Source organism: Cyprinus carpio, chromosome A24, assembly GCF_018340385.1.
Source record: "Cyprinus carpio isolate SPL01 chromosome A24, ASM1834038v1, whole genome shotgun sequence".
Classification (NCBI taxonomy): Eukaryota; Metazoa; Chordata; class Actinopteri; order Cypriniformes; family Cyprinidae; genus Cyprinus; species Cyprinus carpio.
This window is the reverse complement of record NC_056595.1, coordinates 19,446,131-19,467,415: the sequence shown is the minus strand read 5'-3', so window position 1 is coordinate 19,467,415 and position 21,285 is coordinate 19,446,131. Positions and strand designations below refer to the sequence as shown.

The 21,285-nt window shown below is 35.2% G+C and overlaps 1 protein-coding gene across 4 annotated transcripts in view; it reads right to left on the bottom strand.

Annotated features, from left to right (window-relative positions):
• Window positions 1-19,446, bottom strand: part of LOC109049425 (phospholipid phosphatase-related protein type 5-like) — a 41,423-nt gene extending 21,977 nt beyond the window's left edge. Inside the window, exons 1-3 of one of the 4 annotated variants that reach the window (XM_042714557.1) lie at window positions 19,222-19,446; window positions 17,539-17,609; window positions 7,566-7,754 (exon numbers count right to left, since the gene is read on the bottom strand). In XM_042714557.1, the coding sequence (XP_042570491.1) occupies window positions 7,566-7,754; window positions 17,539-17,589 (240 nt within the window). In that variant the 5' untranslated portion in view covers window positions 17,590-17,609; window positions 19,222-19,446. Of the gene's footprint in view, window positions 1-7,565; window positions 8,056-17,538; window positions 17,610-19,221 lie in introns of those variants that run through there. The other 3 variants (XM_042714559.1, XM_042714560.1, XM_042714558.1) reach the window with 3 other exon arrangements.
• Between the last annotated feature and the right edge of the window lie 1,839 nt (window positions 19,447-21,285).

Here is a 21,285-nt window from a genome sequence, read left to right as displayed (position 1 = left end):
GCAGAGCTGAGAGAAATCTAGAGGATTTTTATATGGATGTACTGAATAAGGAGAATATGCTAATGCTGCGAAACTAAACTCCACAGAGTCAATACCTCTTGATAGTCCTCATTTCATTTTTAAAATCACCATTTTTATACAGAAACCCTTCAGTAACTAAATTCAGTATCATTAGTGGGATATAAAAAGACAACCGACAGAATATTATAAATATATCAAGACACAAACATGAGATGTGTTGAAAAATCTCTGAAAACTGGGGATTAAGAACAATTTCTTGTGATTACTAGAGGAGATTACTGTTTGAGCAGCATATGGAAGTTCATTTCCACAAGAAAAAAAAAAAAATCTAATAATTTTAATCCGTACAGGTCAGAATCAGTACGTTGTTTCATTTTTACATAAATACATCTGTTACGCTAACTGACGATGAAACATTATTTCGCCCCCATATTTTGAAATTTTATTTTCACAAATGTTATTTGAAACATTAAAGTAGATGCTTCCCTTGCATTTGATATGCTTTCTATGTATAGAAAAATATTGGATGCGGATACCAAAATGGGACCTCTCGTCTTTGAGCCCTGTAACCAATATATTGGGCCAGTAAAAAAAGACCTTTCTCTACAATCTATAAAATTCTACAACAAAGTGTCATTGGTCAAAACAACAATACATCTTCATTACCAAGATGGCTGCTAAGTGAGTTGACTTGCTTAAAGGGAATTTGTTTGTGGTCAGTACTGACAGAGACTCCACACACATTATTTGAGCTCTGCAAAATACTAAAAGATTTTAAAACCACATTTTTGTAATCTTAGGTATCTTAGGATACTTTATTTATTGATATCCAAGACAAAATACATTCAATATAATGAGTGCTATTACAGATTCAACTGGGAATGAACAGGATAAGCGTGATTACTTGTGAATTGTGAAGTAATTTACTGTTTTTTGATGATCTAATGCTAAATGGATGCAGTTACATATGTGTTTGAAAGCATAACAGTGTTTTTGCCATAAAATTGTGTTTTCAATCATGGAAACTGGTTGTTGAATTGTCTCTGATGGCAGTCACAACTCAATTGTGAACTCTACTTTGATATACAAGTGTATACCAAGATATAAAAGTAGCAGTTCTGGGGAGGAACAAATGGAAAGCCTCAAAATCAAATCAAATCAAAAGTCGCTATGAAAGAAGATGATGATCTATCACATTTGACTGCATGTCAGAAGCAGACGGCTGTCATCTGTATCTCTGGTTCAAAAAACAGAGTTTGCCAGTGTAACTGAAAAAAAACACCAATTCAACGACTTCAAAGTCAGAGAGAGACAGATATCAAAAACAACACAGGTTTCACTCAAAGAAATAAAGGTTCTTCAGTGTTTTTTTTTTTTTAACACTTTAATAATTTTCATTGATAAATTTACCTTCTGCAATCCTTACCAAGTCATTAATGTATCATATTTAGAAATAACTTTTGAAATACACTGAACCTTTTGATGACAGTATATATCAAATACACACACACATCTCTCTCTCTTTCTCTCCACATATTGTACATACAAAAGATGAAACCCTCTGACAATAAAAAAAACAGTTAGCTTTCTTAAAAACAAATAAAAATAGACAGAATAAAAAGTTATTTGTGTATGAATCTCATGAAACTTTCATGAATATGTCTGGGTCATATTTCACCACATAATCAAAAGAAAATAAAAGAGAAAAATTATATGAGGCAAATTTAAGACTATTAATATATAATCCTTTAATACATCATTATTGTGCACAATTTTTTTTATTTAAAATCATAAATTAATGTCATTATAAAAAAGGTACCAACAATAGGACTTTATTCAAATATTATTTCTTATGAGACTCACATAAAATGACTTTAAGCTCTAAAACCCTAATTGGAAGCTTTATTTCTAAAGGTGAGTCAGAGAAATATGTGCATGCTTATATTAGCTTATTAGTTAGTTATTAGTTATGTGGTAATTGCTTTCTTGTCCTAAGTGACAGCACGTCTTTATTACAGGGACAGTCCCCCTGGTACAACCTGAGGGACGTCTCAAAGAGTGCGCATGAGAATGTGTTTGGTGTTCAATATAAGACGTTTACATAAGCGCTCTTGCAAATCATGAGCTAAAATGACTGACACATTGCATATTAAAGGAATGGTTTACCCAGAAATAAAAGTTTGCTGAAAATGTAATCACCCTCTCAGGCCATCCAAGATATAGATGAGTTTGTTTCTTCATCAGAATAGATTTGGAGAAATGTAGCATTACATCACTTGCTCACCAGTGGATCCTCTGCAGTGAATGGGTGCCATCAGAAGGAGAGTCCACACAGTTGTTCGGCAACCAAAATTATCAGAATAAGTGAAAAGGCCGAATAATATTTACCGAACAATGACTAAAGAGATCAAATAGAGGGACGCACTAATGCAGCAAACATGTCGGCAGTGTGAAAGTATTTAAAACTGTCCGAGAAAGATGCAGAAATCATCACAAGCACGAAGCACCGACAGCGAGAGACTGTTTAGTGCTGCATCACATGTCTCTGATGAGAAGAAGAGGTAGATGATGCTGGAGGTTAGGCTACTGTATGATGATTGAAATCACGAAATGGCCTCAAACAATTAGTAAATAAACTGCAGAATGTTATATTTTCGAATGCACACACAAATTACATGTATTCTGACAGCGCTGCACGAGCTCATAGCGCCAGGGTTCAAAGTAAGCTGAAACTGTTACTCGTCAGTTGTTCAGTAACATTTGTGATTTTTTTTTTTAATACCGAACACGTTTTTCCTGTGCACCCCCCCACACACTTTTTTTAACATTCAAGCAGACATTATATTAACAAAGCACAATTTAACTTAAAATTAATAAGTTAGTTAAATAATATTTTTGAGACTTTAATCAGGCATGTATTTAGTCTGAACACTATGTGTGATGTTATAATAAATGTATTAACAGAGCTTTTGTAGGGTAATTATTATAATCATTATTATTGTCTATTTTATTTTATAGAACAAAAGTAAAATTACAATACTAAAATTTATGAATGTTGATGGAGTTGTTGCTTTTTCTCTGCTTTTATTTTGGCAGAAACCCGCAGGAAGATCTCAGTGCTATTTTTGTTGACAAAAGCATGCAGATTTATAAATGATTCTCATTATGAATTTGGGAAGATGTTTGTCGCACATATTTTATCACAAAAAAAAAAAAAATTCACAAAAATGTTACTGAACAACCGACGAGTAACACAGTTTCAGTGCATTATAATGAATTATATGGTTTATAAATATAAAAGTGTGATTAGTCTATTCACTTTAAATGAATAACTATAAGTCGATCAGAAAAATCTTTAGTGAGGACAGCCCTAGTTAAAACACCTTTATGATTTGTTTCTTACAAACACATCTCTTCACACTTCACAAGACATGATTATGATGTTTTTATCAGCAGTTTGGACTCTCTCTCTCTGACGGCACCCATTCACTGCAGAGGATCCATTTGTGAGTAAGTGATGTAGTGCTACATTTCTCCAAATCTGTTCCAATTAAGAAATAAATTAATCTACTAATCACGGATGCCCTAAGGGTGAGTACATTTTCAACAGATGTTCATTTTTTGGGTTAAGTATTCCTTTAATCTTGCTATGACTATTGGCCCAGCCTTGCGCTATCAAGTAAATCTGCCAAAGTCATGATGAAAAGTCATTAAATGTTTGGGTAAAACAATTATTCTCAAACTTTGCTCATTATAATCTCTGTTGAAGTATAGGATTTATTGTGATTTAGCACATTTGGCAGTGATCGTCAAATTCCATTCATTATCAAGATTTATCAGTATTAAATAGGATTTTGCGTTGTAATTGGTTTTAAATGAAGATGTGATGGGGATGCAAGCCTGCCTCATCCAAAAGTCTGACTGTCTACGTGTGATATCGCACAATCGCATCCAAATCCAGCAGCGAACTTATTATGTTGAGGGGTTTCTTTAATCATTCGCGTTTGTAAGACTTTTTCCCCTATAATCCGCACCTTAATGCATCAATGTCATTTTACCAATATCTGCTCAAACTGAGCAATATCTCTGTCTGAAGCTCATATCTTTACCGCAAGCCTTTCACACTACAAATCACAGCGTGATGGTTTCAGTGCAAGTCTGCCGTGGAGTTTATGAGCAATACTTTGTGGAGATAGAGTTCATTTCTCTTTACGACAGCTTTGGCTGGGGTCAAAGTATTGCAACGTGGAGACCGGATTGTTATTTATTCTGTCTAGAAAAACATGAGCCAATATCTGTCTGCGCCACTCAGAAAGGTGTTGGGGGAAAAATATAACAACCTAGCTGCCATGTAGCAACACTTATAATCTGACAGCACTGTAAATAAAAAATGCATCTATTAGAGTCTGGAAACAGTCTAGGGGGGAATCACTGAAAATAAGTAGTCTGTATATCACTGAAAATAATTAATACTAATAAACATTTTGTATTCAGACTATGAAACATACCACCAACATAGCCAAACACTTCAATACTTTTGATTATTAACAAAATCTAATCCACAATGCAGCCTATTGTAAAACACCCACTTAAACAGCAATCAATTTTCTGGTCAACATATAAAGTCACAAACCATAGTAATAAATATTAATTTATTTATTTAAATTTATATTTTTAGGGGTGTGGGCAAATCTGCAATCTAGAATAGCTTATCATATGTTCAGTGCTAAATCTGAGAAAAAAATATGTACCTTGGTTCAGCAGTAAAAATGCAACTACTGTATACAAGGAAAAGGAAAAAAATCTAATTTGTCATTGAGACAAAACTATTTTTTTTTTTATTAATAAATACATATTTTTAAAAAGAGAGAGAGAGAGAGAGAGAGAGAGAGAGAGAGAGAGAGAGAGAGAGAGAGAGAGAGAGAGAGAGAGAGAGAGAGAAATTGCATGGCTACATTGCTTGAATTTGGGTTGGATAATTTTGTGCAAAAAAAGTTCTCACCACCCCCAGTGTCTCTTAATAATAATAATAATAATAGTTTTTCATGGCTAGTAAGTATTATTTATGGCAGGTGTTACCAGAATTACATTTGGACCTTGGCTCAAGGATAGCATTTACTTGATATTAAATATCTCCTACCAATCTCCTGAACGCAATAAAACACACACACACACACACACACACACAAACACACACACACACACACACACACACACACACAAACACACACACACACACACACACACACACACACACACACAAACAAATGAAACTTCATTTCTGTCCAATGAATGTGATCAACCCTAAAAAAAAAAAGTGAATGAATGAATGAGCAAACAATCTATCTATATGGCTGGCATTCTCTTCTATATTTAGCAGAAACAAAAAACAGAAATTGTTCAAAATAGAAATGATAGAGTGCCATCAAATGTAATCCTAAAATCAATATACTGTATAATGTACCAAAAGAGAACTCTGAGAGCTTCACATTTTAAGCATAAAATGTCCTTTTATCTGCTGCCATTCATCTGTTAAACACATTAGATGGATACAGAACCACACTATGAGCTGACAGAGCAGCAAAGGTCCAGCACGGCGGCACTTCAGATTGAGTAAACTGCTACTGATGAAATAATGTGGGCTGGTGAACATTAAATTACAGACAGTGAGATGTGAGATGTCTATAGTCACAGTCTGCTGTTCTCTGCAGATTTCAATGAACAAGTATTATTAAGCAACAAAGCAGTTGTCAGTGAATAGTCAAGCTAATGAAGGCATTCAGTATTGGGGCAATGTCTGATGAGATCTAACATCAAAGGCTTCGTCTTCAGCTAGGTATGAAGAGAGAGCATATTTTATGATATGCAGGCTTAATTTATGCATGCATAGATAATGAAAACTCATTATGCTGATTTACCAAGATGGAACATGTGCAGTAAACATATTTGGATATGTTTAATTATACAGTCCTGCATGCATGAAAATGAGTATTCCATTCAATGGTTTAAGAAATATCCTTTAAATTATAAATAAACATACAAAATCAGCAGAGTTGGAATGTATTTGAATGTGAAAGTGATAATGAACAGCAGTGTCGACTAAAGGCAGTTATGACTCACACACAAGTCTCGTCTTAAAGACTCATGGTGTGCATTATTTCTGTACCTCAGACAGCATTGCCAGCATCACACAGCACTGTTGCACATATTCCGAAAGTGTTTTTTTATTAAACCTGTCTCTTATGGATCTCTAGCTTGAATTACTTTAATGCAATCACTTGCAAGCTGCTCAATCAATGATAAATAGCACATTTTCAAGTGTTTTTATTAAACCTCTCTTGCAAAAATCAAAGCACAAATCAACCAAAATCACTTATCCAATCAAAATCTAAAACAAATCACAAATCACACATTAATAACTATAGAATAACTTGCAGCCCATGGCACTTGGCAAAAATGGCAAAAATAATATCAAACCACTAATCAAACTCTATCTTCTTCCATGCAATCATTTCTCTAACTAATCAAAATCAAGTTTTGCATCTCAAGTTTGATTTGCTTCCATGCAGTCATTCCTTTAATAATCAATAAATGCAAAAAATACAACTGAAAATCAATATCAAAAACTCAAATCAGAATTAATCAATATTGAAGACAATCAATAACAAGTGATCACATCAATCTCTAGTCTGCTAGTCTTTCATAATTATTCATTTACGAATTACTTAAAATGACGTATAATTGAAAACCATATATGAAAATCATAAACTCATACTATAAATCAGTTTCTTGTCCGATGTGCTTTCAATCAATGATCAATTCAACACTTAACAGGCAAGTCAATATGAAATCACTTATCAATCTGATATGCCTTGATGCAATCATTGTTTTTAATCAATAATTGTGAATGCACTTAAGATAGCCTAAATCAACTGATCACTTACCAGTCAATAATAGTGCTGTCAAACGATTAATCGCAATTAATAGCATCCAAAATAAAAGTTTGTTTACATAATATATGTATATATAAATACACACATACTGTATATATTTTGAAAATATTTACATATATATACATTCATATATTTATATTATTATATTTTGTATTATCTATAAATATATTTAATATATAAACATTTTCCTTAAATACATACATGCACGTGTTTGTATTTATACATAATACATATACACAGTATACACACATAAAAACTTTTATTTTGGATGCGATTAATCGCCATTAATCGTTTGACAGCACTAGCAATAACATTTATACATCCACCAGTTATAAATCTCAAGCTTAATTTGCTTTTATGCAATAACTAATTCATTTATCAATAAATATAAATCACTTGAAGGCACTTATCAGTGATAATCAATATAAATCAATCACTTATCAATCAAGTTATCAGCCTCTGCTTTTATGCAATAATTCCCACAATCAAAAAAAAATCAATTTATCAACTACAATCACCACCACCTCATCACTCCATAGCACTTAGCTATCAATAAACCGACTGGCATAACCACTGTCACCAGCGACTCACCAGCAGTGTGGGGACTCCAGTGACCACCGCGTACAACAGGGCGGGCGGGATGGCGCTCGTGTCCTCGGGTCCGAGGTAGGGTTTCGTGTACGCGGTCTCGTAGCAGAAGAATCCCTGCACATGCACGTTGAACGTGTCCGTGTACTCGAAGTAATATGCCAGCATGACCGTCCCCGCCATGATCACCAGCTGGAAATAAAGCATGGTCGTCAGAGAGTGGGGCAGGAACATTTACCAACAATCCAGTGGAGAACCTCCAAACATCTGAGCTCTCGTTATAGTTCCCGCATCTCGCCGGGGTCTGACTCTCCGAGCGCACGAGAGGTTGGCACGCGAAGACGCACGAGCTCGCATGGCACAGCGCTCTAGCTGGAATGAGAGAGCGCGAGAAAGTGCCACAGCGCGCTCCTTACTACAGCCAGCAGATGATGAAGAAGAGACACGTCAGGCGCCGTGCTCGCGCCCCATCATCATCATCATCATCGTCCGCTCAGAGGTTATTCCGTCAGTCACCAAATGTCACCTCTGCTCTTTCAACCCTGACGAACAACAATAAACCTGGCTGTTTCAGTAAAATATACTAACACACAGACGGTGCAATGTCAAGTGATGATTTAATAGTTCATTAACACTTTGACCAATCGTAACGTAACACACACACTAACTCAAAATAAACTCCATAGCCTGCAGGTCGCACGTTTAAAATAAAATGTAAACTAACTTGATGGTTCGCGCAGGGAATTTAAAGCACTGCATACCCTCAAGCTTATAGAATGTATATATTTTCACAAAGTATTGCCAAAAACGTAAAATTTGCGTATATTAATAATCTTGTGACATATATGTTTGATCATAAACATAAACACACCTTCTCCTTGTTCTTTAAATATGATTGATATTGACAGAATGATCAAATTCAATACTCTTAGGGGATACTCTTATATGATATTTTGTAATTATCATATAAATCTGACTAATTTTTGAAGTTTTTTGCCGTAAATAAAAATCTCAGAAAAAAAAAATGTTATGGGGTTTCAAATCGGAATATGACTTCTTGTTACAAAACAAGGAATCATGTCTTCTGTAGAGGACACCAGGACAAACGGCATGTTAATCAGGCATTTTTGGGAGACACAACAAGTCAATAGGGAAAGTAATTATAGATCAATATTTCTATGAAATATGAGATATTCTTGTGAAAATGTTGCCCATTGCTCCCATTATAACGCTTCTTTTTTTCATTATGGTTTGCCCCAAGAACACATTGATATGCAAATTAGATGCTGTGTATAGATAGGCTACATTGTATAGAATGGGAATATCAATTTATGGATATTTTACGCACATATTGCATAAAGTAAAATAGTATATCAAATCATTCTGCTGTACTTCCATAACAGTTGAGAATCAAAAGTTTGGTTAAAAATAGTCTGAAACGTAAAAACTGATTGGTGAATGAAAAAAATAAATCATTATTTTTGCCTATACATGTATTTTCATGTCTATTTATTTGAATAAAGTAATCCTGACGACCTCTACAAAGGACCTAGAATAAATTATGAATAAATTATCTTTTTTCAAAATTGTTTTTTTTTTCTATATTTGTTTCTTATCCTCCAACCAATGTAATGACATAAAAAAAAAAAATATATATATATTTTAATGGTTCTCAGGAAGATATACAGATATATACACAGTATATTAATATACCTAAACTGTTACAGAGCATTAAAAAATATTTACAATTTTTATTATATTACATCTATCTGTCTATTTATACACACTCACACAACCAACTTTACATCTACCAGAAAAAGACAAACCACTATGGCTACTAAGAACTGGTTGCAAAGTGTTTTCTCTAAAAAGTAGGTTACACTGTTTAATTGTTGAATAGCAGCACGAATAATAACATATTAAAACCAAAGTCCAACACTAATCAGCTGCATCACTATTTAACTAAACTATCTTTGACTTGATCTCAAAAGCTTTGACACTTACAGCCTTTTCTGTTATCACATTTCTTTAATAATACACCTCATATATTAAAACAGCTGTGATAAAATCTTATGGGGATTAATTTTTTCCCTTCACCAAAAACATTAATAAAACTCGAGTGAGACATTGTGAGGAATGATTTGCTCTGCTGGAAGCCCCTCAGATGTTCACATTAACCTCGCAGAGAATCAATTACAGCACTAGCATATGTGTGACAGGGTGATGTGGTAGAGCCGTACATCTGTTAAAAACTCTAGGAAAACTAATCATGATAATTGGGCAGCTGTTATTTACATTCCTGTGACAGTCAGAATCTGTTTCCACAGAGAAGAAACACAGCAGCTGGGCTGATAAATGTAGGCGTGGTTTCCATGATAGGAGAGGAGAGATTGTTCTTAATCTGAGCATCATAATATAATGATATCGTGTTTTATAATTTTGGTAATTTGGTACTTTACATAAACTATTTCTTTGAGTTCAGGAATCTGATTAGTGATCTTAGGGATCTTGTCACTAACTATGAGGATGTTCTGAATATGATGCATCACTGAACGTGAAAAGCTTATTCTTTATTTTACAGTTCAGAAACACCCCAAGGAAACGGCCTAGATTTAGTTTAGTACAGACCAATAAATCAGTGTCCTAATAAAGAAGTGTTACAGTGCATCACTTCAGACTACTATAGAAAGAAAACAGTATTACAAAGTAATATAACAAAATACATATGAAAGAACTAAATTACATTCATAAACCCCATAAAAATTCATAAAACTGCGTACGCTATTCTGTGTCAGCCGCGACACAAGGATGCGCTGTTTTCTTTTAAATCAAAGTGTAAATTCATGTAGAAAACGTATCCTTGTGGCATGTCTGAGAAGAACATACGCAGTTTGCGTTCAAAATGGTGCTGCGGTGGTGTGGGGGAGAGACAGAGGAGACGACTTGTTGAATAAAGTCTTTATTTTTGTTTTCTTCTCGTACAAAAAGTATTGTCGTTACTTCATAATGTTACGGTTGAACCACTGATGGCAGATGGACTATTCTGACGATGATTTTCATACTTTTCTGGACCATGACCATGTATTTTACTTGGCAGTCAATGGGACAGTCACAAGCCTCCCGGTTTTCATCCAAAATATCTTAAATTGTGTTCTGAAGACGAACAAAGCTTTTAGGGGTTTGGAACGACATGGGGGTAAGTGATTAATGACAAAATGTTCATTTTGGGGTGGAGTATCCCTTTAATGTATTAAAGACATCAAATGATCCCATGATGGGAAAAGTCCTAAAAGGTCCTATATATAACTTTTTTTCTGGCTTATGATTGAACCCTTACGGAACCTTTAAAGGGTTCCAAGTCTGATGTGCCCGATAGAACCCTTTAATGTTCTATATGTATTCTTAGAATGTATGTCTTTAAAAACATAATCTGTGCTGGTAGGCTGCAGTGTCATTGTCAACATGAGAGCAGCTTTGGATGAGATGGTATTCTGAAATTAAAGGTCATATAGGTGAATCTCAATAAAGTAGAATGTCGTGGAAAAGTTTATTTATTTCAGTAACTCAACTCAAATTGTGAAAAGTCGTCGAAACTTGTGTATTAAATAAGTTCAGTGCACACAGATTGAAGTAGTTTAAGTCTTTGGTTCTTTTAATTGTGATGATTTTGGCTCACATTTAACAAAAACCCACCAATTCACTATCTCAGCAAATTAGAATACGGTGACATACCAATCAGCTAATCAACTCAAAACACCTGCAAAGGTTTCCTGAGCCTTCAAAATGTTCTCAGTTTGGTTCACTAGAGTACACAATCATGGGGAAGACTGCTGATCTTACAGTTGTCCAGAAAACAATCATTGACACCCTTCACAAGGAGGGTAAACCACAAACATTCATTGCCAAAGAAGCTGGCTGTTCACAGAGTGCTGTATCCAAGCATGCTAACAGAAAGTTGAGTGGAAGAAAAAGATGCACAACCAACCAAGAGAACCGCAGCCTTATGAGGATTGTCAAGCAAAATTGATTCAAGAATTTGAGTGAACTTCACAAAGAATGGACTGAGGCTGGGGTCAATGTACTGAGTGTGGGGGCATCAAGAGCCACCACACGTCAAGGAATTTGGCTACAGTTGTCGTATTCCTCTTGTTAAGCCACTCCTGAACCACAGACAACGTCAGAGGCGTCTTACCTGGGCTAAGGAGAAGAAGAAGAACTGGACTGTTGCCCAGTGGTCCAAAGTCCTCTTTTCAGATGAGAGCAAGTTTTGTATTTCATTTGGAAATCAAGGTCCTAGAGTCTGGAGGAAGTTGCTTGAAGTCCAGTGTTAAGTTTCCACAGTCTGTGATGATTTGGGGTGCAATATCATCTGCTGGTGTTGGTCCACTGTGTTTTTTGAAAACCAAAGTCACTGCACCCGTTTACCAATAAATTTTGGAGCAATTTATGCTTCCTTCTGCTGACCAGCTTTTTGAAGATGCTGATTTCATTTTCCAGCAGGATTTGGCACCTGCCCACACTGCCAAAAGCACCAAAAGTTGGTTAAATGACCATGGTGTTGGTGTGCTTTGACTGGCCAGCAAACTCACCAGACCTGAACCCTATAGAGAATCTATGGGGTAATGTCAAGAGGAAAATGTGAAAACAAGAGACCAAAAAAATGCAGATGAGCTGAAGGCCACTGTCAAAGAAACCTGGGCTTCCCTACCACCTCAGCAGTGCCACAAACTGATCACCTCCATGCCACGCCGAATTGAGGCAGTAATTAAAGCAAAATAAGCCCCTACCAAGTATTGAATACATGTACAGTAAATGAACATACTTTCCAGAAGGCCAACAATTCACTAAAAAATTTTTATTTTTTTTTCCATCTTATGAAGTATTCTGATTTGTTGAGATAGTGAATTGGTGGGTTTTTGTTAAATGTGAGCAAAAATCATCACAATTAAAATAACCAAAGACTTAAACTACTGCAGTCTGTGTGCACTGAATTTATTTAATACACAAGTTTCACAATTTGAGTTGAATTACTGAAATAAATTAACTTTTCCACGACATTCTAATTTACTGAGATGCACCTCTATATTGGATTCTTCAAGAAAGGGCTTCTGGTAAACAGCCAGCAAGAGCAGTTAATTAGTGTTTAAGGGCCACCATACTTCAACTAAATGAAATGGTTCAACTACAAAGACTGCATGTTTGATTAACATTAATTAGAATAGTCTGCCTGGAACATTAAATGTCTGTAATAGTCCCTTTTAGAACAAAAAACAATGACAACTCCAAACACATAGAAGAAAGGAGGTCAATTGTTTGCATGTAGACGTCTAAACATCAAGCTGAGAAGATTTTCCTTTTGAATAATGGAAGAATAATTATCAAGTAGAGCAAACTCAACAATACTTCTCTAAGTCACTATCATTTTTGTTAATAATCCATTCAGATGTATCCATCTAAAACAAACAAATATTTTATATTTTAATTATATTACAGCTACTGTTTATCTATCTATCTATCTATCTATCTATCTATCTATCTATCTATCTATCTATCTATCTATCTATCTATCTATCTATCTATCTATCTATCATTTTGTTTGACCATTGATTTACGATGATGTCACATACAGTATATATATATGTGTTAAAAAATCTGACCGATATCCTGTCATCTTGTGCATACCGTTGCTATGTCTGGATGCGTCCTCTTTTCGTAACTAAGTGAAGATACTGTATGAAAAAGTCTGGTCTCTTTTAAGCTGGCAGAAGGAAGCTCAGTATCAAAGCCAACTATACGTAGTATATGAATGTTTTAGGTGAGTGTAAAGAATAAGAACCCTCTCTCTCCCTCTAATAGTTTGGCGCTGCTTGCTTAGCGGCTGTTCCATCACTTATTCATACAGCTCATGATTCTTTTAAATGACTTTAAGACAGATGCTTGACAGAGCACTTTAATCATCCACTTTTTCCATATAAAGGCGTGAGTGTAATGAAGCATGAAACTCAATATTAATGCAGATCATTCAGGAAATAAGGCATAGGAGGCAGGGCTTTTCTACTGTAAACATCTCTCTCTCTCTCTCTCTCTCTCAGTGTTTTGTTCAGTAAGGTTTTATGAAGCCACTCTTTTGAGGAAATTTAATGTAGCCTTTGATTTAATAGGACATTTGATATGTTAACAAGGTTCTTTTACATCTGTTTTTTTTGTTTAAGGGATAGTCCACCCAAAAATGAAAACTCTGTCATCACCTTCATGTCATTTCAAACCTGTATGACTTTCTTTCTTCTGTGGAACATAAAAGATGATGTTTTGGAGAATGTTGTAATAAAACGGTTTCTGGTTCCATTGACTTCCATTATACTTTTTTAACCATTGCATGGACAAACCATTTGATTCCATTTGAAGAATTGCATTTGGAAAAACATGAGGGTGAGTAAATGTTGACAGAATTTTCATTTTTGTATGAACAACCCTTATTATGTCTCCTGGGAATCTGTTAAAATGACAGCATATGTACTACACCTCCAGAAACTGATATTTTTCAGCATTTTATGGAATCAGACTTTGCCAAGTCAAGCATTATGTTCAGATAATTTTTGCCTGCTATGTTTGTTAATTATGAATAAAATATAAGCAGACAATTAATTAGGCAGTGTTGTTCAGTTTGGCAGAATGTGATCAGAGCTTGCACCTCCAAACATTAATTTAATCTACAGTTCAGAGATTCATATGAATGTTCTGGGAAAACCAGTGGCACATAAGCCTGTGTATATCTTTCATCAAGTTTTTAATTAATTAGATCATTTCAAGAATGTCAAATTTGTGTCACTGCTAGACAATTACATAAGGGATGACATAGAGCAAGCCACTCATTACTGCAAATTAAACCCAGACACAGAGGATTCTTATGGGTTTATTTCAAAATAATGACTAGCTGACTGTACAGTACATCACGCTGCTTTAAACTTGAATATTAGTAGCATCAAAATGAAAAGCATAAATGTATGTTTGTACTTATCCCATAATGTTCAAATACTGTAAGTTTTCCAGCAGTTTTGAACTCCACAGTATAACAATGTCATAGAAGCGCAATGTTTGGAGTGCCAGCAGTGTATCATTAGTGTATTGGGGCTCACTGGATCAAGAAGTTACAGTCTGTCCACGCTACAGGCATCACTGGATGTTGAAAGAATTCTTCAGTTGACTTCTCTTTAAAATAAACCTGTGAAATTAAATATGGAGCCATGCTCTGGCCTCAATGGTGCCACACTACTGCAGAAAGGAAGTGCCACCTAGTGGCCACTAGAATAAGAACCTTGCCACTCACTACACAAGAAGGACTAAAATATAAAACACAAATCCATGTTAAAGTCAATTATCGAGTTCATTATAGAAGCCTTATTTTACATGCATGCAGAAAATGAATAAATATTATAAATAAAACCATAATAAAATATGATATAATATACATTGAACACCTTTGTAATCAACTAGCATCTGCCAAAAACAGCCTAGTTTTGGTCGTATTCACATTTTATTCTGTATATAATATAATATAATAGAACGTTTTTGCAACCATCTATATTAACCATCCAAAACAACCTAGTTTTGGTCGTATATAAATATAAATAAATATAAATGAGTAGCTGTAATTTAACTATTTAAACTTATGAGTTTCAAATTTCTTGCCCAACACCAGACTGAACAACCCTTCAGATTCATGTAGAGTCTGTTCCTGCATCACAAAAACCTACATTCTGCTTGAAACAAGTGCCACCCAGAACAGAAATGCTGTCAAGCACTCTTCCTTCTTAGGATTGATATTTCAAACCAGAGCCCTCTGTGATCTCATCACCGGACAGATCTCAACAAGGCATTTCGGAGCACTTGCAAATATTTGCAGACAGCTGTGTTGCTGATTGCCGTGGCACAGCAAACAGTCGTTTCATTCCTGCTGCTCTGTGCCAGCCTCAGTCCTTCAGATTAATGAGGACGGGCCCATGGGGAGCGATGACCAAGCATTTCATTACAGGCTAACAACAAAAGCAAATTCAGCACAGTCTCTCATAACGCTGATCCCTTCGGACAGCAGTAAACACTGCCGCATCGTGGAGGGAATTAAGATTTTTTGCAACCCTCCATGCATGATATTAAGTTCTCAAGAGGCCACTTACAAGCTTGGTGAGCGAAAAATGTCTTTGCAAACCTCTACCACCCAAAAAGTAATGAAAAATTGATCAGGGTCTATTGTCTATTAACAGTCTTTACAGATATATGCAGGGAAATGTGTGACTTGCATAAGTGCATTAAACAAAGAGCCACGTGAATGCATTAAATCTTTCTAATTCACGTCTAGAAGAGCCTCTATGATGGTCAAATATGCAGTATTTTTGCAATACATCAGCGAATTACTGTGCTAAGAAGAGTTTCTGTTTTTAGGTCTGAGGGATGAGTACTGCATCTCTGGTTGTTAAAGCATTGACGTAGAACTCTGTGGAGGCACAAGGATCTCAGTGAACATTCGTCTGGCCCACACACATCAGTACTGCAGTGGAAAGTTAAACACCTCCTGTATAACACCCCCCTCTGCAGCTGAGTGCTACTGTGTAGGCGACTCTCTTCTTCAGCTCAATCCAGAAACTTACTGATGTACATCTGTAATTTACTGTCAGACAAAATGTGTCAAAAGTGTATCATTAGCTTGTCAATCACTTCTGTGCCTTGTCTACTGAAAAAAACATTTATTAGTACCTAAAAGTAATAGTTCACCCAAAAATGAAAGTTTGCTGAAAATGTACTCACCCTCAGGCCTCATCCAAGATGTAGATGAGTTTGTTTCTTCATCGGAACAGATTTGGAGAAATTTAACATGACATCACTTGCTCACCAATGGCTCCTCAGTGAATGGGATTTACTTCTTACAAACATGCAGCTTTTCACTTAATTGATGGATCATTGTCATGTTTTTATCTGCTGTTTGGACTCTCATTCTGACGGCGAGGATCCATTGGTGAGCAAGTGATGTAATGCTAAATTTCTAGATAAAGATATAAATAATCGGAAATGTTTCTCGAGCAGGAAATAAGCATATTAGGATGGTTTCTGAAGGATCATGTGACATTGAAGACTGGAATAATAATACTGAAAATTTAGCTTCGCATCACAGGAATAAATTACATTTCAAAATGTATGATACTATACCATTTTTACTGAAATTTTGATCATAAATGCAGCCTTGGTGAGCATAAGAGACTTCTTTCAATAAGATTTTTAAAATCTTACCGACCCAAACTTTTGAACTGTGGTAGTTTAATGTGTTTTGACTACAGAAGCACACAAAAGCATCCCTCAACAGCAATCAAAACATAAGCAATACCCAAACAGCACTTTTCAATGCACTCATCATGCTTGCAATTTGAGGTTAGAAAGGAAAGGCCTCAAAGAAGAAAACCCCTCACGCATTAGAACAAGCTTTCAAGGAAACTGACTGTGCAAGAAGTTTGCTTGTCAAACTGTAAGTGCTTTTAATTGCAGTCTAGTTGTATTCAGCAAACACTGTGCTAAATGTATGGATGGACAGAGGAGGTTCAGTTCACACATTTAGCTGGACGGTGATGCTCCTTTTTCATATGAAGCTTATTATGATACTATTAGAGAACTTCATTGTGAAAATGGACCCAGATTAAACAACCTTCATCACTTTTACCTCTCGTCATCAAAAAATCTTGTCTACCTTGTCTTTTTCCGCTCCGTGTTTTATTTTTATGTTGAAGCCAAGAGAAAAAGTCAAGAGCAAAATATGTTTTATTAACTGAAATGTCTCTGAAGAATTCACAGGTAAGAAAAGATAAATTCACACTAAGTCAGCTGTCTTTCGTCACTTATTTACACTATGTACAGGCTTCAAAGTCATGAAAAAAGTAACTTTGTCATTAATATGCAGGTCTGAATATATGACATTTATTTGGTTTCTTACCTCCACGGTGAGATCTTTGTAGAACTCCTTGCGACTTTTTAAATCAGTCATTTTTCCATTAACTTTGATGCCTGAATAAAGATAAGTGAGATTAGTGGGTTTAATATAAGCAGCAGAAACCACTGGGTGGCACTAGCGATCATCTTTTGATGGTCGCAACTGCAGTGTTCAGACTAGGTACTGTAGGTACATTCTTAAAATTTCAGAGATATTTTCTCAAAGTAGACTTCAAAGCAAGATTAATTTTTCCAACATCTTTAGATTAAAAAGTTTAGTGTTCATAAGAGTTCACAAACTTAAATTAGACTTCACGGTTTCTAAAAGTTTATAAAAGCACTTTTTATTTAGCAAGTTGTATCCACCAAGGTCACTATTTTCAAGAGAGTACTGTTTAAATAAAAAGCATCCCTGAGCTTGTAGAAAATCCTGTATTAAAAAAAAAGAATAAATAAGAGAACCATGAAGTGACATATGCAGACAGAATTTGCTGGCATTACATGCTTTCAGATAACACCACAAAAGCATGTTTCAAGGGTTAAAAGACTTCTGAGACAAATATTTAGTTCACCCAAAAATGAAAATTTACTCACCCTCAGGCCATTCAAGACGTACACGAGTTTGTTTGTTTGCATTTGTCAAAATCCAGTATTTGTTTCTTCATTAGAACAGATTTGGAGAAATAGCATTACATCACTTGCTCACCAATGGATCCTCTGCATTGAATGGGTACCGTCAGAATGAGAGTCCAAACAGCTGATAAAAACATCACATTAATCCACAAGTAACCAACACAACTCCAGTTAACATCTCTTGAAGTGAAAAGCTGCATGTATGAGTCCTACAGTTCATGCATAATACTACTTTGTCCAGTGAAAAAGTCTTCTTGTCTGAATCAGGAGATAAATATGCACAGATCAAGCAAGATTTACAAACAAAAACAGTCCAAAACAGTTCCAAACAATGTTGGTAGACTTAATTGTAAGAGGACAACAGGGGTTGCATTTTTTTCCACTAGCTGAAGGAAGTGTTATTATGGATTATGGACTAGTATTTTCTCAAGAATCAGCTGTTTAAAATTAAAATGCCTAAATGATGGAGTTGTGTCTTACAAACACACATCTTTTCACTTCACAAGACGTTACTTGATGGACTGGAGTCTTGTGGATTATTGTGATGTTTTTATCAGCTGTTTGGACTCTCACTCTGACGGCACCCATTCACTGCAGAGGATTCACTGGTGAACAAGTGATGTAATGCTGAATTTCTCCAAATCGGTTCTGATGAAGAAACAAATACATATACGAATAAGCCAAACATGTCTGAATGTATTTGCATTATATATATATATATATATATATATATATATATATATATATATATATATATATATATATATATATATATATAAACAAGGTGCATTTCTAAATATAAATCAATAAGTACAAAATAGCACAAGCACACTTTTCAGGCAAACATTTCACAAAAAAAACCTATAATACAGATATTGTGCAAATAAATATCCAGTGTGTTATTAGTTTAACATTCATTTAAATAATACATTAAAATAACCAAAATATACATGATTATATGCATACTTTGTCTCTGAGAGGATTGGCTGTGCAGTGCTGTATCTGTATAAAGCCAGACATGGCATGATGCAGTGACAGTGAAATACAGTCCTACCTTTGCCAGTCTGACTTTATAACAGCATCAGAAAGGACCCTGCTGGAGGAGGGAGATACATTTCTAATTCTCAGCTGTTCGCCGCTCGCACCTGTTTGTTTGGCTAAACTTTTAAAAGTACGATCCGTCTCCAAGCTATTTAAACCAACGGTTAATGACAATAGCTTCCTCATTCATTCAGTCTGCTGCTACTGTTCCCGCTCCGCGCACGCGCTTCTTCAGTTTCCGGCGCACAGTCCACTGCCTGCCTCTGTCCACTTCACCTCTCTGATGGCAGGACGCGCACACCTGTAGGGTTTTGTTTCTTTATGTGACATAAGAAACGCTGTTGCAAGATTGATGGCACTGAAATTAATTGTAAATAGAAGAAACCCAGTGTCTTTATGGCAAAATAAACCGCAACATCTTGATCAGAAATTTTGTTATGACTCTGAACGTGCTTACTTTGCCATAATGACCGGCTGTATTTTATTGTTGGTAAATCTGGTTTGTACGCTGTGCAAACCTTCATTAGTGACGTCAGTTTAAAATAGCCTCTTTTTTTCTTCTTCTGAGTGTTCGTCTATAGTCTAAAGTCTACACTGTAAAAAAAAGTCTGTAGTTTTTACAAAATAATTTTGGCAGCTGTGGTTGCCAGAATACTTTTGTAAAAAATACAGAAAAACTGTAAACACAATTACGGCCAAAAACTGTAAATTTTACAGTATAAACAAGAAAATTTTAATGTAAACCAGTAAATTCAACAACGCACACTGCTATTAAAATCTGTTTTGTACCTTTAACATACTGACAACCACCATAATAATGCAGGTGGTAAAAGAGAAAAGCCACATGAAGAATCGAAGTTCATCACAAGTAGCTTCGCCACAAAGCAGAAGTTTATATTAATATATAGAAGGTGCACAAAGTCATTCATGCAAACACAAAACACCATCATGGTGACACACGATACTTAAACAATTCAATAAACTTTTAATAAACAACAGAAGATGTAACATAAAGCCCAAATGTGTATAACTGATAACAAAAACTATTAAAAAACATGATTATTTAAACAAAATACTTTCAAATGTGGAGCGTCACGCCGGGAATTCTGGGAATATCAGTTTACGGTTTTTGACTGTAAATTATACATTGATTTGTTCTTTTTTTATTTCTAAAAAACTGTAAAATTAACAGCATTTTACTGTAAAATTACATGAAATGTCTGGTTAGATCTTTTACAGTTTTTCCCTGTATATAGTACAGGAACTGTACTGTTAACCTATTAACACTTTTTTTTTGTAGCGTTTTTACAAAATTGTACAGTTAAAATGACACTTATTTTTTACAGTGTATATTTGCTCTCCATCGAATCTCATTGCTGTCTGGAGAAGCGATTGAGGCCTTTATACATTTAAGAGTTTATAGCTTAAGTTTTATTCGCCATAGGGATAGCAGACGAGAAAGGAGAGTTGTTATTAAAATCGTCGGTGTTTGTTGGACCACTGTGAGTCTTTACAGTAGCTAAGAATGCAGTAGCTATTATTTAGGCTATAGTCTATATGCAATCAAAGTTACTTAAAAGGACCATAGTTAGCAAGCATTTAGCTACAATGTTACACGTCTTCCTCTACTTCAAGCATTAATAACGTTTTATTTAACAGTTTTATATTGAATTGCTCTGCAATGAATTGCATCCCATTGAACTGTAGCCTACTGCTTTGCTTTGCATTGTGTTGTAGTGGAAACATGGAATTCATTTCATGTTGCAATTTATGTGAAGTGATTTTTTTCTGGCAGTGGTAATATACACTCAGCAAACACTTTATTAGGTAAACCTGTTCAATTGTTTGGTAACACGAATTGCTAATCAGCCAATCACATGGCAGCAACTCAATGCATTTAGGCATCTAGATGTGGTGAAGACGAAGTTCAAACCGAGCATCAGAATGGGAAAAAAAAAAAAAAAAAAAAAAAAACCTTTTGCTGCGACATTCAGATGGTAGGGTCAGAATTTGGCGTAAAGAACATGGAAGCATGGATCCATCCTGCCTTGTCTCAATGGTTCAGGCTGCTGCTGCT